General features: G+C 41.1%; 2 protein-coding genes across 2 annotated transcripts in view; one reads left to right on the top strand and one right to left on the bottom strand.

Moving 5' to 3' along the window:
* Positions 1 to 14,910, bottom strand: part of LOC119433057 (lactadherin-like) — a 150,478-nt gene extending 135,568 nt beyond the window's left edge. The window contains exon 1 of the mRNA XM_049658492.1: positions 14,793 to 14,910. The gene's annotated coding sequence lies outside the window, so the exon portion shown is untranslated. The remainder of the gene's footprint in view (positions 1 to 14,792) is intronic.
* On the top strand, positions 76 to 15,045 carry LOC119433058 (actin-like protein 6B). Its single transcript, XM_037700204.2, has 13 exons — positions 76 to 214; positions 1,229 to 1,305; positions 3,340 to 3,520; positions 4,674 to 4,774; positions 5,427 to 5,619; positions 6,820 to 6,926; positions 7,522 to 7,611; positions 8,614 to 8,675; positions 9,997 to 10,111; positions 11,889 to 11,969; positions 12,099 to 12,194; positions 13,165 to 13,251; positions 14,814 to 15,045. Exons 1-13 carry the CDS (start codon positions 190 to 192, stop codon positions 14,892 to 14,894), a joined length of 1,296 nt encoding a protein of 431 aa, XP_037556132.1. The 5' UTR covers positions 76 to 189; the 3' UTR covers positions 14,895 to 15,045.
* Positions 15,046 to 15,611: the final 566 nt, after the last annotated feature.

The following is a 15,611-nucleotide window of genomic DNA, read 5'->3' as shown; positions in this document are numbered from 1 at the left end:
AGCATAAATATTAACAAAAAAATTATTACAAGAATCGTTTTTGGCTTTGATTGACCTGCAAGTGGCTACTTTGTCGGCCGCGCCATCTTCTGTGACGCGGTTGAAATCTTCCGCGGTCTGTTGCATTGCAACAGCGACAACAAACTTTCGTTGTACCTTATTTACACGATAACGAAGGACTGATCCAGGATGAGTGGCGGTGTCTACGGCGGAGGTGAGCCTTCGGTGTCATTCAAACACATCTATGAGTCCTTGCTACACTTTCCGATCGCCGCAGCGCACAATGCCGGTGCACCTACGATATGTCGTGCATGGCGATCGTCTTGGGAAACGGAAAGCTTGTGCGGTTTCTCGCAACTCCATGACGCTGTGTTTTCGATTGTTTATTCATCCAAACAGCGGCATCTTATTAGACGCTCACACGGTACGACACATGCACAACAGCCGTTCACCGAAAGGCCCGGAGATCAACATCGCGCACAGGAGTTAACAACGCATGAAGCTACTCAACATAAAGTGATGAAAGACAGTAAAATTGCGCTGGTACTCCTCACCTACTCGTTCATTCTAGTTTGCTCATGTGTTTACAAGTAAAATGATGCGTTAGAGAGCACGTTGATGTGCCTGTGATATGCGACTGGTTCGGCTGAACGGTATTTTCAAACCGTTTCACTAAATACCATTTCATTGAGTGCCATCCCATCAGATGACGTTTCGTCGTTTTCTAACCCAGACACTCAACTATTGTGAAACTACTTCGTAAAACCTGTGCCCGTCGTGACTTTCCGATTTAAATGTGTACACTGGGACAGCTGAACAGCTGTTTTCCAAGAGCTGAATGAAAATGTTCTGCGGGCATTAGTGAAACTTCTAGAGACGACGATAGGACGCTCATACCAGCGCATTCCCGAGCCCAACTTCTGTGGTCATTCCAAATGACCAGCTGCATTGTCCCAATTCTGGTAGAAAGTTATTGCTAGTAGTTACAAAATGCAATGTAGTCAAAGTGTGTTGTGCTGCTGAAAGCAATCACATTGCATTAAGTTACGCAAATCGAACTTTTTTTCTAGTGTAACAGCAGTCATCCAAGCAGCCTTAAGTGAGCGTTAAATCCGTCAGCAGAGCCATGTTTGATGAAGTGGCCGGTGTTCCATAAAAAAAAAAAAAAAAAGACATTGCTGATATACGCATCCATTGAGCTAACAACCTCACTTTCTTACATTTCCAGACGAGGTCGGAGCCTTGGTCTTCGACTTTGGACACTACTCCGTGCGAGCCGGCTATGCTGGCGAGGACTCTCCGAAGGTAAGTGGACAATCTCGTGACCTCATACTGGTCAGTGTGACATCATGGCAATCTGAGGCTGTGATTGCATGGTATCGCATACAGTTAATGCATGCACCATTCACCGTGGTTTGTTGGCTTGAGAACGCACTGTGGCTCTGAAAGCTGGTTGTTCTTTGAGTGATTTTAAATGCACCAACCTGCACTGCCAAATCAGTTCTACCTCTGTACCTCGCGCTTGTTTTGCATTTGTGCACAGGGTAAGCCTGGATTTGAAGATTCATTGCTATTGCTTTTCTGGGAATGTGGAGCTTCCCCCTTTTACGTTTTCTCTCCTTTCATCCCATGTTTGAATGTGAAGAAGTATTGAGTGCAGCAGAATGGAATAGTGTATTTGGTGATGCAGGAGATGACTCGGCACACTCAGCTTTCAGTGGGTCAATATGGCCCAAGACCATCACTCTAGGCAAGCTGGCATTCACATCAGTGATTTGTAGTACCATGTGATCACCACTCACCACCTCCGATTGCCATGTTGTCACTTTCAGCACAAAACCACTCTGCGCGTGTTGCACATATTGATCTCGTCACGTTAAAGGATGATATCATTACTTGTGAGCTGTATGAATTGAGCCTTGATACCATGATTACTGGTATAGCAGCTGTCTGTTAAGGGATTAATTCGATGAAAATTCTGTGGCAGTACTAGAACACTGGGAAACATCCCACTTGTGGAGCTGAAAACCAAACAGTAATTAAGCCATATCCATTTACCGGAAATGTCCATCTGTTCAAGTAAACAAGCCAATGTGACAGAACTGCGATAGCTACCACAGGAAATCAAGCGATATGACATTTTCAACTTCAACTAATGGTGGTCAGATCAAAAAAACTGCTCTCAATGTTTCATTCCTCACTCTTTAGGCCTAAACTAAGCCACCACACCTTAGAAATAATCTTTCATGATGCCATTTCTTTTTCCTTGGGTTCTAAAACCATTCAAGTGAACTTTATCTTGGGAACTAATTGGCCTGCACAAAAACTAATTACATATTTGTAATCAGTGCAAAAGACTTCACATGTATGTGAAGTTTCATTTATATTGATGAAAACTAAATACTTTAGTCATTTGGTCAAAACTAAATTTTGAACTTGTCATTTTTTGGTCACGGGTTTAGAGGGCTTGGGTCAAATGAAGACCCAAGCGCTCTAAAGCCATTAAAAAATACTGGCAGGTATCAGGACAGCCTAAATAATTTACACTAATACTTGTTCTTACGGACCAGTTTCAATACTCAAAAGACACATTAGTTCACTATGTTCCTGCTATTGCTGCGCCTGCCACGTGTGAGCACAACCGTGGGAAACGTGTACAGCCATTCCGATTTTTTTTTTTTTTTATGAGCAATGTCCTGGCACCTAGCCGTATTGCTATGCGACATAGGGAAATTTCACTCTGTGTCATAACGTCACAATAATATCTATGACCAGGTCCAGCATTTCAAGACTAGCTTTAGTATCACATTGGAATATCTTATATCTCCCACTCTTCATATTTACCAAGTTTCATTCGTTTTCGTGCAAGAACCGTGTGCTAGTTTCTACAGCTTCTCTCATTACTTCTTTAATAAGATATGTTTTCGTTTATACCTGATTACAGTCAAAACCAATATAATGAATGGAGATATAACAAAGTAAATACACAATGTTTCTTGCCAATATCAGCGTGTAACAAATACTATACGCTTATAATGAGTACAGTTAAACCTCGATATATTGAATGCAGACTTAATAAACTGTCGCATGTAACGAAGTAAATGTAACATGTTTCCTGCCGATATCAGCATGTAACAAATGTATGCATAATAAAAGTCAAATGTAATACGGGTATTTTTTGTGTCATGTGAGATTTCATTATAAGAGGTTTGACTGTATCGGTATAAAGAAAGTATTTTCATGTCAGAAGCAACTTCGCTATAAGGAAGTTAAACTGCATAAACTGCATGTACGGGGCGACACGAGCAGAGAAGAATGCAGAAAACCTTTACTCTTCAGGCGGAGATTCCCAGTTCTGTTGGAGTCATTGAAGAACTGTTGGCTGATGGACCAGACACGGAAACAAAAGACCTGGGTGCGTCAGCCCCAGCTCCTCAGAAAAAATACTTCATTGACACAACAAGCATTCATGTGCCGAGGGCCAACATGGACACGGCCACGTTTCTCAAAGATGGCATGGGTATGTTGGCATTGAAGCATCAGTTTCGATGTGAAAAAAAAAAAGGTTTGATCGCTTTCAGTGCAAAGTGGACAATGTCGCCAGGTTACGGCCCAAAACACTATTTTTAGCGAAAACTTTACCGAATTAGTAGATATTTTCTTTACCTTTTTATGTTTTAACTGTTCCTAAATGTCTTTCGTATTATATTCTAAACTATAGCTTTAAGTTACCTCCTTTAGTGGCAAGCCAACAGTGAGAAAGTGAAAAGGGAAAACAACCCCTGATTTTCTAAAACAATATCAAATCTCAAGATTGTGCTTCACCTAGAAAAACAGCTTTGATGCACCCATGTCACTCAATGATAAGCTCTTCGGTATGTTTTTAGACATAGTGAGAAATGAAGGCGCGTATCTTCCCCCTTAAAATAAAGTGAAAGCAAAATTCATACCAAGGTCCTTTAAGAAATTTTACCAGGGACAATTTACTGGCTCTAAAGTCGCTAAGGCTCCAAAAAGGCAAAGTTTTCATTAACATGACTAAAGACTTGCTAAACTTGGCAACATTTTCACCAAGTTACTTACGCTGGTTCACCGCACCATACAGTTTATGACAAACTCAGATCCACAAGGTAAATATAAAATTTTCCTCTCCGATATAAGCATGTGACAAGCATATGCTTATAATGAAGGTATTTTTTTGTTGGTTGTAACTTCATTATAATCAAGTTAGACCAAGTTAATACAATTTGTTGCTGTTCCCAGCACAAAGAAGGAAATGAGGGACAGGGAAAGAGTGAAAGGCTTAGTACTTTTCTGACTGTATACTTAAAGCTCTAGGATTCTGGGCAGTTTGAGTTCGAATGGTTTACCCATTGAAGTAATCAAACTAATAGGAACCTATTCAGTTTGATTAGTACTGTATAGCTGTAATTTGGCGAAGATGTTCCCAAATAAATCAATCAGATAATCGACAACTCCGATCCTTGGACATATTAGATTTCTTTAACTACAGCGCCGAGCGGATGACTACCAAAAGAGGGGCCCGGGCATCCTGTGCCCCTCAAGTCGTGCATATCTAGCTGTGCATCTGTTTACTGAAATATTCTTGTGCGCCATAGGCATCATAACCGCATTTACGTTTGCTCTTTTTAATGACGAGCTTTTTATTGCAGTCGAGGACTGGGACCTGTTTGAAAAAGTGCTGGACTACACCTACAGCCGACATGTCAAGTCAGAACCACACTTGCATCCTGTCCTGATGTCTGAAGCATCGGTATGACCAACTTTTGTTATTTTAGCTCAGTAGAAAGAGAATGTAATTTCCTCTTACGTCTAAGAGTGTTCCTTTGATAAGGGCTCGTAAGTAACGAGCTACTAAGACAGGCGTATGAAACCCAGAGGGTGATCCAGCAAAACACCATTGCTTGGAAGGAGCTGCGATACTCCAAGCAGAGTACAATATCATCTTTCTTTCACCAAATTGGAATTGAAATACTCGACGTTTTTGAAATAGAGGAATTTTCCATAATCTTTTGCATAAGCAAACTTCTGATAAAAGGAGCTCTATTTTCTGTCTCTTGCGTGTTGCGTTTAACCGTGGTCTGCTGTATCACTGTATGCTGAATGTAAAGACATTGTGAAAAACATTGAAAGAAGTGGACCCGCTACATGTTGACATTCTGGTACCGACAGCAAACGCCCACACGTCTACCTTCCAACTCATTTTACTAAAACACCTCTCATATGTTACTCAAACTTATAGTACAGGTCGAATCAGAAGTGTTCGAAGACATTTGTGACGCATTCTAAATATAATTATTTTCATCGGTGCTTTTGCTTTTTGGTGCACTGTCTTCGCATCTACAACTGTGCACTGTAGCGCCTGAAGGGTAATTGAGAAGTGCTTATGTTTCTTCTACCTGCAGTGGAATGCCCGGACAAAAAGGGAGAAGCTCACCGAAATCATGTTCGAGAAGTATGGCGTGCCTGCGTTCTTTCTCGTGAAGAACGCCGTCTTAGCGGCGTTTGCGAACGGCCGCTCAACTGGCATTGTCGTCGACAGCGGAGCCAGCCAGACCTCGGCCATTCCGGTGCATGACGGCTACGTTCTGACACAAGGTGTGTAACTTTTAAAATTAGCTATCTGCATCTTAGTCGGCGTTTCTATCTCTCTTGCAAGGCCTTAGTCACTTAACTTTATGCAGAAACATGTTTTGTCAACCTAACAAACTTATATTATAGTTTTGCGCTCCTGGCTGCTTTGTTTTTTGTTTTTAATTTTCTAGCAAGATAAAATTTTTGTTCCACATTGTTCAGTAAAGCATGTGATGTATTTATATGCCTCATTCATACGGGGGGAAAAAAGTTGAAGCTTTTTATCAATAGATAAGTAAACTGCTGTAAACAGGTCACTGGTTTCACTGCTTGTTGGGAACTAAATTTATTGGTGAACAGGGCAACCTACAATGCCTAGTGTTTTTATTAATTGATGCAGACCAAAAAATACAATCTTGTTAATGAAATTTGAGTAAGAGCAAAGCAACGGTAAGCAAAAACAAACTACTTTTGAGGTTATCAACAGTGGTTGAAGAAGGAAGGTTGCTGTAGCCAATGTTTCAACAAGGGGAACTGTTTTCATGCCCTGACAAACACAAGTTGCCTTGTCAAAGCATTGGCTTCAGCGACATTCCTTGTTCACCGTTAATCACTTCAAGCCTCTATCTTCCTGTGAACTCCTGTCTGGTTTGGATTTCTCTTGATGTTGGAATAAAAAGGCAGATCACTGTTCAAGGACTCAAAATTATTTAAATTGGTGAATGCCAATTGAAATGAAAATGCTTAATCCCTATGCATTGCCAAACACATCTAATGCTGGTATTATGCATAGTTATGGCACCAAATAGCAAATAGGACCAAATAGCAATGAGTCCATCAACTCATTGTTCCAAATGCCATTTTTAGTTCAGAGATAACTGGCAATAGTGATAACCTCAGGATAGAGATAGAAACAAGAGCATCAACTTTTATTTTGTTTGAAACTGATGGTCATAGTTGAGTGGTGTCAGTCCTTAGTTTTTTTTTTTTTTAGGTAGCCTTGCCGCTGTGTGTAAAAATGACCTATAATTTGTTCTTGAACTTGGCACTGTTAATGTGCTTCGCGTCAGTGACCATAGTGGTTCTGTATTTTTATGGCCTGCTATTGCTATCTCGCTAGTCAAGAAAGATAAATTGTGTGAACTGCAGGACCTCGTGGTTTTACAACTATTTCGTGTCATACTGGCTGTGTAATTCATACTGCCTTGTTCTCTCTCATTTCAGCTGTTGTCAAATCACCACTGGCCGGTGACTTTGTCACCATGCAGTGCAAACAGTTCCTCGAAGAACAGGGCATTGACATCGTCCCCACTTACATGCTGGCTGGCAAGGTGAAGCACTGCTCAGGGTTTTCTTTAGATGTTGTAGGCTCTTTCATACAGCCTTCAAAGCTCACCCCACAGCAGCATTTGTGCCAACAAAGCCAGTTTGGTTTCCAGCCGATTCTTTTTTATTGCACATTCATGCTGTGCTACAAAAATCAGGCTGTCGGTGTGAAGGCTCACAGTAACTGCAGTAGAACCTCAGTTTATATGATCCTGTTCGTCACGTTTTCCTGTGTCTTGCACTTTGAAGCATCGGTCCCGTTTAGTTTCCATAGTGTTCTTTATCTCTGCTGTGTCTGCACATGCCCCCCCCCCCCCCCACCCATACTGCTTTTTCAACATCATTCAGCAGACTTCTGATTCCACAACAGCATAAGGGGTATTGCACACTTTACCAAAGTATAATTGCTTTCAAAATATGTAGCAGTATTTCTGGCAGCTGACTCAAGTAGAATTACTGCGCTCGTGCTTGTTAGTGCTGGTTTGTCGACCCATGAAAAATCTTCACGTTCCTAATCTACTTCATTAGTGGCTAGCATGCCTTCTTTTTGTTAAGCTTAGTTTCACCTCCGTGAGATAAATGGTAACTAACCCTTTGCAGGAGGCTGTCAAGGAAGGAGAGGCAGCAAAATGGACAAAACGAAACAACCTGCCCGAAGTGACCAAGTCGTGGCATAACTACATGGTCAAGGTAGGTTCGGCCGCTCAGCCTTTGGGCTCAGAAGTGCATTGTGGTCTCTGTGTAGTGTATGTGCCGTTGTATTATTACATTCTGTTTAGAAGGATGTGTAATTTCACTAAGCAACTTACTGCATGTTGCAATGTAACACTATTTACAGTCAAACCTCTAGTATTTAAGAAACATAGATATAATGAATTATCGAATTGATGAAGTAAATGTAAAATGTTTCTCGCCAATATCAGAGAGAGATAAACTACTTACTTAAAAAAAAAACGCCAATACGAACATGAAACGAATGCACGCTTGTAACAAATATTGGGTATAATGAAAGTATTTTCGTGTCGGAAGCGGCTTCATTGTAAAGAAGTTTGATTGTTATTTTGTGTTGGGGGGGGGGGGGGTGGAGTCCCCCATGACAGTTTTTAACGGTACAACACACCCTGTCGTGCTACTTATTCTGCATTTTGCTCAAATGTCTAGCAATTATTGCAGTAAATGCTCTCGAGTATATTACCCTTAGAGTCATTTTAAAGCATTCTATTATGGCTAGTCTACTTTGACACCAGCTGTTATAGTTCTGACCCTACATTATTGTGCTGCATTGCTGATGCGCCAGTCAGGAAATTTATCTTATTGTTTGGAAATCAATAATGGTCACCTAAAGTAGCGCATGTAAAAAGAGCGGAGAGTGGTGGTCTCTTCAGTAAGCAGTAGTGTGCATGTGAACGGAGAACGTTGAAAAACACTGCCAGTCACATCGAGCGAGGGAGCTAAGTTAAATACAACTGAAGGTACTAACCAGTGCAAGTTATCATCATTAAAAAAAATGTACAGTGCTTAGTGGAAAAGAGTAAAAGGATAGAAAGCAACGGGACAGAACGAACATAAGGAAAAGAAGTCTAGGGTTCCTTCTGCTCGTTGCTTTCTGTTGCAAGACATTTTTCTTTTTTAATGTCGTGGTTCCAATTAGCCCATCTCTCTGTATTGACCACTGCAACTTTTCATCTTCAGGAAGTTATCCAAGATTTCCAGAGCTCTGTTCTGCAAGTGCTGGACTCCCCCTACGACAAAGAGTGAGTTGTTTCTTCCAATACAACCCTTTATGCACGGTCATAGCAAGGGTAAAATTATACACAGAGATATTTGTTTTTTTCATTAAGAGAATTTAAGATATATCATTAGAAAAAACGAGTCCAAGTTCTTAGTACCAGAGCTGTATCACTATAGTACCAAGGTAGCCTTGCAAGCTTTGATGTGTGCTTTGTTTTATCGTAGTACCATATTAGTACAGATATGTGCTAACAGCCACTGTATTAGTGAACTGACATGTCCATTATATTTAGTGGGTGACGAACACAGTGATGGCTCACCACAGTACTGACAAAAGAGAGCCTATTACCTGCCAACATCAGTGCAGCACAACTGGCAATAGCTTTTTAAAACAGTTTTTCTTTGAAACACAGAAGAAAATTTGTGTACAAAAGTTGGAAACGTAATTTCAATGTTCGATGTTCGAACAAAATTTTGTCATTATCATTAATGAACTATGCAGAGAGCACAGTGATCTTTTGCTGAAGTTGTAATTCAGAGATTTGGAAAATAGAATCAACTGGTGCTGCTTTAACCAGTGCGTGCACCGTCTTCAGTCTTTCTCCTGTGGCTTTGACATTAAAAAAAATTGATCTCTGGTGCGTTTAGGTGTGAGAAATGTTCATGTCTCCAGATCATGTGTGGGCTACCTGCTGTAATCTTGCGGACAAACTCAGTTATGGTTGTCTGGTTATTTCAAGTGTGATAAACAACGACAATGACACCAGTACATTGCATCTTCAGGTTGAAATAAGGATAACAGTAGCAGTCCGCCAAATTTAGTGATATGAATTTGTGTCTTCTTTTCACCACCCGAGAACTAATGGAAATGAAAGTTTCTAACTTAGCTGTACGCATAGTGCTGCCTGTCAATCATTCATAGCTCAAGATGTAGTGATTGTTATCTGTCATTCATAACTCAAGGTGTCATAGTTATCAAATGCTTAGTGACTCATTGCACACAAGGTGAAACAATGCCTAAAGCACTTTGCCTACTAGTATAATAACACTTCGTCTGCGACTCTCTTTTTCACTTATCAAGCCACTACCTCTGCTAGTTGTTCATGTGACCAAATGGCATTGTGTAATGTAGGCCTGCCAATCCAACTTGTTACTGTATAACCTTTACTCTAAAGTGGTGCACAAAAGTTATCAGTCTGGACAAGATGGAAATGATAGCATTGTGGAACTTGTAATTCATTTAACATGTTCATTGCCAATATCATTGAACTTGGTGCAACACTTATGAAGGTCCTCAACCAAATGTAATTTTTCTCTATTGTCTCTTTGCTTGTGGTCCACCAGGACGGTAGAGAACATGCCAACTGTGCATTACGAGTTCCCCAATGGCTACAACCTGGACTTTGGCTCGGAGCGATTCCTCATCCCCGAGTCACTCTTCGATCCATCAACCATCAAGGCAAGTTGGCTTGCATCAACCACCAACAACGCATTATTGGCCAGTTGAGAGCAGTGTAGATGACTTGTTATTGTTGAAACTATGCTGCGAGCAACAAGTCATATTATTGGGAACACAACAAGTTCCATGCAGCACTTCACGAAAAACACAGCTTTCAATTTCTGCTTCTTTATGATTCCAGCATCCTTTATACTGGTTGAAGGCGTTGTTTGGAAATGTTCAATTAGGCGAAAGAATAGCTTTTCAAAAGTTGGCTTATAGTCAACCTGTAAAGTCGGCCTAAAGCCACCTTTTCAGATCAGAGGGCCAGGGCCTATATACTTGTTTGATTGATGTTCAGTCAAGCAAAGCATTGTGGACATTTCTGAAAAAATTCCATGCAGAGAGTGACACTTGATGTCGCAGGCATTCCTTAATATTGCGTACTGCATATCACACTAACATTTTCTTTCATGCTCTTCTGTTTCTGTAAGAGATTAACATACTGGGTTTCCTAGGCCTATGTAGTTTTACTTTTCTTGGCCATTATGATCTGCTACCATAGGCAATGTATAACAAGTCACCTGCAGTGTTGTGACAGCCAACGCATGTTTTACACAGTGTGTACCAAAAGAAGTATGGTGGTCATGAACGCCTTGTGGTCTCTTGGTGCTCAAAAATATGTTTGTTGGCTGGTTGCGACATACAACATCAGTCCATGCTAGAATTGGAACATTCATTACAACTAAGCATCGCTGTTTATTTAAAAGCTAGTGATGCTGTACCTGCCCATTATTAAATAGGGTAGTGCTTATAGGCCGACGTGCATACTTATAGCAAATAACATGCATGCAATTGACTCTCTCCTTAAAGGAACACTGAAGAGCAAAATTATTTCACCTGTATTCTAGAATATTTTCTTTTTCTCCAAGCGCAGCAATTTGCACCGTGTGTTTTTGTTGCTTCCTGTACATGTATTATTTAGAAGTGTACCGCGGCTAACTTGCTGTCAAACTCTGTAGGGGGCCGGAGCCTAGCCCAGCTGCAATTTCCAGTTGTTTTTTTCCACCACTCCCACATTTCTTATGGAGAAATAAATGTTCTTCTGATTGATTGATGATTGGTAATAAATTACCCTTCTACAATACCATAAACACCACCACCTTTAGCACGAGAAGGGGCTTGGCAAGCCAGAGAATGAGCAAAAAGGAAGGACAGGTGGCGATGCTGCCTGGAAGTTCCCCGCCAGCTCGCTGTGATATCATAGATTTTGAAGGTACCTGCTAGGGCCTAGCTAATTGTTTATCAGTAAAAATAAACTGCACCATGTTCAAAAGGAGCCAAACAGTGAGCATGGCAAGTTTTGAGACCATTTAATTAGCTAATGCAGCCCAAATGTGAAAAGAATACTTTGAAATCTGTGACACGATGCTGACATACCGATGCCGGAGTTCTGGCACAAAATCCCAGAAATGGAACTTTCGTTTTTACTTTCTCTTCTAATAATCAGCCCATTATTGCGAAATTAACGAAAATTGAGTTTTTCAAGGAATACTTTATCAGCCCAAAATGATTTAGTGTTTCACTTTAGTGCCCCTTTAACTTGTAATACTAATTGAAAGGATACTTTCGAGTACTCTTTATCTGGATACTATAGGTACTCGGGTACAGTTGCAGTCATTGCTGTAACTGTTGTGGCGTGTTGGAGCCCTGCTTTTGTCCTGACCTTCTCAAGGTGGTAGCTGTTAATTTCACTCTCACATTCGCTTTTTTTTTTTTTCCCCTTATCCACTTGCAGAGTGCACCTGGTCAGACCATGATGGGCGTAGCGCAAGTGGTCACAACTAGTGTTGGCATGTGTGACATTGACATACGACCTGTAAGTGCATTTTGATTGACCTCATATCTCTCCTTTTAATTCTTCGGTTGTAGCATTTCGCTGATGATGTGTATGAAATAGGTGTTGACACTTTTTTTTTTTCTCCCACGCCATGTTGACATCAATCAGAGCTTGTATGGAAGTGTCACAATCACGGGAGGCAACACCCTTCTCCAGGGTTTCACCGAACGGCTGAACCGCGATTTGTCCGCAAAAACACCACCCGTGAGTAAACCTGGTGTCTCGCTTGCCTACTCTCGAACACTAAGAGGGTCAATTACAAAGCTAGCACTGTCATTCTCAAACCTTGAAACTGTAGGTCCATGGGCTGCAACACAAGCAAACATCCCTCTAATTTCTAGTCAATTCACACATTGTATGCACTATCAGCATGCAGCACTGCTGCAGTTCCAAACCAAAGCTAACCATTTACTCATTTTCACCAGACCACGAAGCCACTTGGTTCATCCTCTTCTCAAATGAAAGCATGCATGTGAGAAAATTATTTGCAGAAAAATTACAAAGATGGACACGAGAGGATTGAAAAGGACAACACATCCTCTTGTGTTCGCATTTTGTGTGCCTGCCTTTTCAAACCATAGATGCCTATATTTACTTACTTGCTCAGCTTTCTGTTATAAATAACAAAATGTTTTGTTGGGATCAAATAATTCCAGAACATACTCATGTTTGTTTGTTTGCTTGCTCCCTTTTCATTAGTTCTGTCAGCCTCCGAAAAACAGGAGGCGTAATACAGAACATAAGATGCCTATCTCGCTTTCATATAAAACATAACATATCCCAGCAGGCAAGGTGACTGCATATCTTTAACGCATATGAGACAGTAAAGCTCACAGTACAAAGAAAATTGTTCACATTTACATTAATGACAAGTTGGTGCACGGTGATCACCTTCCACATGATAAGAACAGAAAATTGCAATTTTAAGGACCTGCGTTTCGGGAAGCAAGCACGCGATTGGAAAAGTGAGGCAGTCTAAACGAATGCTCCTCCTGAATGCATCCAGCAATACAAGCGCGTGATCCCAGGTGGTGCAAGTAGCAGGGGGTACGCTATAAGCTCAGTGTTTCATTCATTCATGGCGGTAGTGTGAGCTTTAGGAATGACCCAGTTTAGATTTCACATGGCCCTTTGAGTAGAGCTTTGTCAACTGGCGGGATGCAACCACTTTCAGAGCATGAGGCTGAAGATCATCAGTACGAATGGAACTGCTGAGCGGAGATTTGGAGCCTGGATTGGTGGATCCATCCTCGCATCTTTGGTGAGCCCTTGTCATCTCTACAGTTCTTGCTTTGTGGTGGAATGGCATTCCGATTTATATATTTGCCTTGCTGGTTAGTTAGCTAGTGAGGGAGGATAACATTTCTGCACAAAAAAACAGTCTTTCTTCTTTTTTTTTTTTCTTGTCTGCCGAACAGCTACAGTAAGAAGCATTTTTGTATTGCCTAAGATTTCTCTCTCTTGTGTGTGGTGGGTGGGGTGAAATTACCAGCTTGGAAGGAAAACACATCACACTAATTATCAAGCATGCTCTGAATACAATGCAACATTAGTTTCCTTTTTTTCCCTCTCTGTCTCATTTCAACCGTCCATAACCCATGGCAAGCTCTAGCACAAGATGGCTGCGCTCTGCAGAAAAGCCAGCCTCTTGGTGTCATCGGTAACATAGAGGTTGTAGGGACAGAGAAAGTACGGGAGTATAAACATGTCTGCAAGGAAACAACACTGCGAAGGGCAACAGCGGCTGTGATGTTCGTGTGCGCGGTCTAATACGTGCAAAGATATCTGCCCTTTATCAGCTAGCTTTACATTCCAACTACCTGAAACATTTTATCCAACTGTAGCGAAATTTCATTTTGGCTAAATCGGCTATAAATGAGTAGTCTATGCTATTGAATCAATCTTGGCAAAGCTTCAGGGCTGGTAATTTTCTAATTTTCTTATTAACAGCCTTTAGATAGCATCTAGGCAGAGGAGGCATACATATTGTGGTTATTAGATATGATGCAAATCCCAGACGAGGGCGTCCGAGATTTTCTGCGCACCATGGGCGCCGCCTGATCTCAGACGTCATGTAAAAAGCCGAGCTGGTTATCAAAATTCCAGGTTTTTGCGTCATTTTCTAGTGAGCGGTAATGGCAGCTGTTTTTTTTTTTTCTGTTTTTTAATTCAGTACTGATATGAGAAACATCTATTTTTGCTAGCTTTTCATGATGCATCCACACTTGTAATGAATGTACAATATTGCTTGCGACGCGTTATACGACACTATCTGAAGCTACATAGTCTTTGTACGATGCCCAAAATTTAATTAGACTAAATTTTGCAGCTAGACTTTCGGCAAAGTTTCACTGCAACAATGCTGACATTTCTTTAGGACAGATTCTTGGAGTAACTTTAAGGGGGCACTAAGGGAAGATATTAAGTCAAACTAGATTGAAAGATTGGGTTTATCTAATTACGAATTCAATATTGTAGCAAGAACAGAGCTTTTGTAAGTGACAAAATGTTGAAAATGGAAGATTGGAGTGGCGCCACCAGTTGTGAACTATTGTACCTCTCGTGTGACGTCAGCACTGGCCGATTCACAGAGCGGCACATAGCGAGGTCACGTGGCTATTCCGTCAACTTGTCCGTTTTAGGTGTGGGTGGTTCAAATAGAGAAGCAACAGAGGGACCTTCAGTGGCTCTTTCCTATGTAACAAGTGATATATTGCCACATAGAAAGTGATGATACACACATGAATAATCTGTAATAATAATGAATTTAAGCTTACTGAACCAATGTTACGCAATCAATACCTGCTGCTTGCTTGGTTCCAGGGTACGTTCCAGCAAATGTGGATTTCGAAGCAGGAGTACGATGAAGGTGGCAAGTCTCAAGTGGAGAGGAAATGTCCGTGAAGGTGAAGGAGCACGCACACCTGAAGAGAGAGAGAGAGTTTCATGCAGAAGGAATGTATCTCCCCCACGTTGGAATATTATATTTCATTTGTACATAAAGCAGACGACCCAGATTGAGGTGGTCCCAAATAAAATAATTGAGTTCATGCTGCGCACTGTTCAACATGCCATTGCTTTAGTTGTAAACTGTTTGGTTTAACCTAATAGATTCGGCCAACAAGTGGATGAGTATATTAAGGTAAGCCTAATAATCAAAAGAAGCAGAATACTTTATCAAGTAATCCGTTTTTTTTTTTTTTTATCTGGCTCTTTTGAATTAAAATATAGGTAGGCCAAATCAAAATCAGATCATTGGGTTTAATGCCTTAACGTCCGGCCTATGAGTGTAACGGGGGTCCAAGAGTAATTTCGACCACCTAGGGTTCTTTAAAGGGCCACTCACCAGGTTTTGCCATTTTAAACAGCCAAGCGTAGCACATACATGATGCACTGACGATCCTGTCTGCAATGTATTACGGTGCTGCGTGGCGAAAACAGCCAATGTTCAAAGCAATGCCACGCATGCCGTCCCTCTTGAAGAAGCCTGATCCCAGCCAGAGAGTCATGGTCACAAGCGCAAATGTTTCTTACTAGTGTGTGTTTCGTCACTCTACATGACTGATCTTTCAATGCAGAAGACGCAACGCCGCAAAGAAAAAAAAAGGAAGAGAAGGGAAA

This window comes from Dermacentor silvarum, chromosome 11, assembly GCF_013339745.2.
Source record: "Dermacentor silvarum isolate Dsil-2018 chromosome 11, BIME_Dsil_1.4, whole genome shotgun sequence".
In the NCBI taxonomy this organism is placed as follows: domain Eukaryota; kingdom Metazoa; phylum Arthropoda; class Arachnida; order Ixodida; family Ixodidae; genus Dermacentor; species Dermacentor silvarum.
The sequence above is the reverse complement of the archived record's forward strand: the minus strand, read 5'-3'. Positions and strand labels throughout refer to the sequence as shown.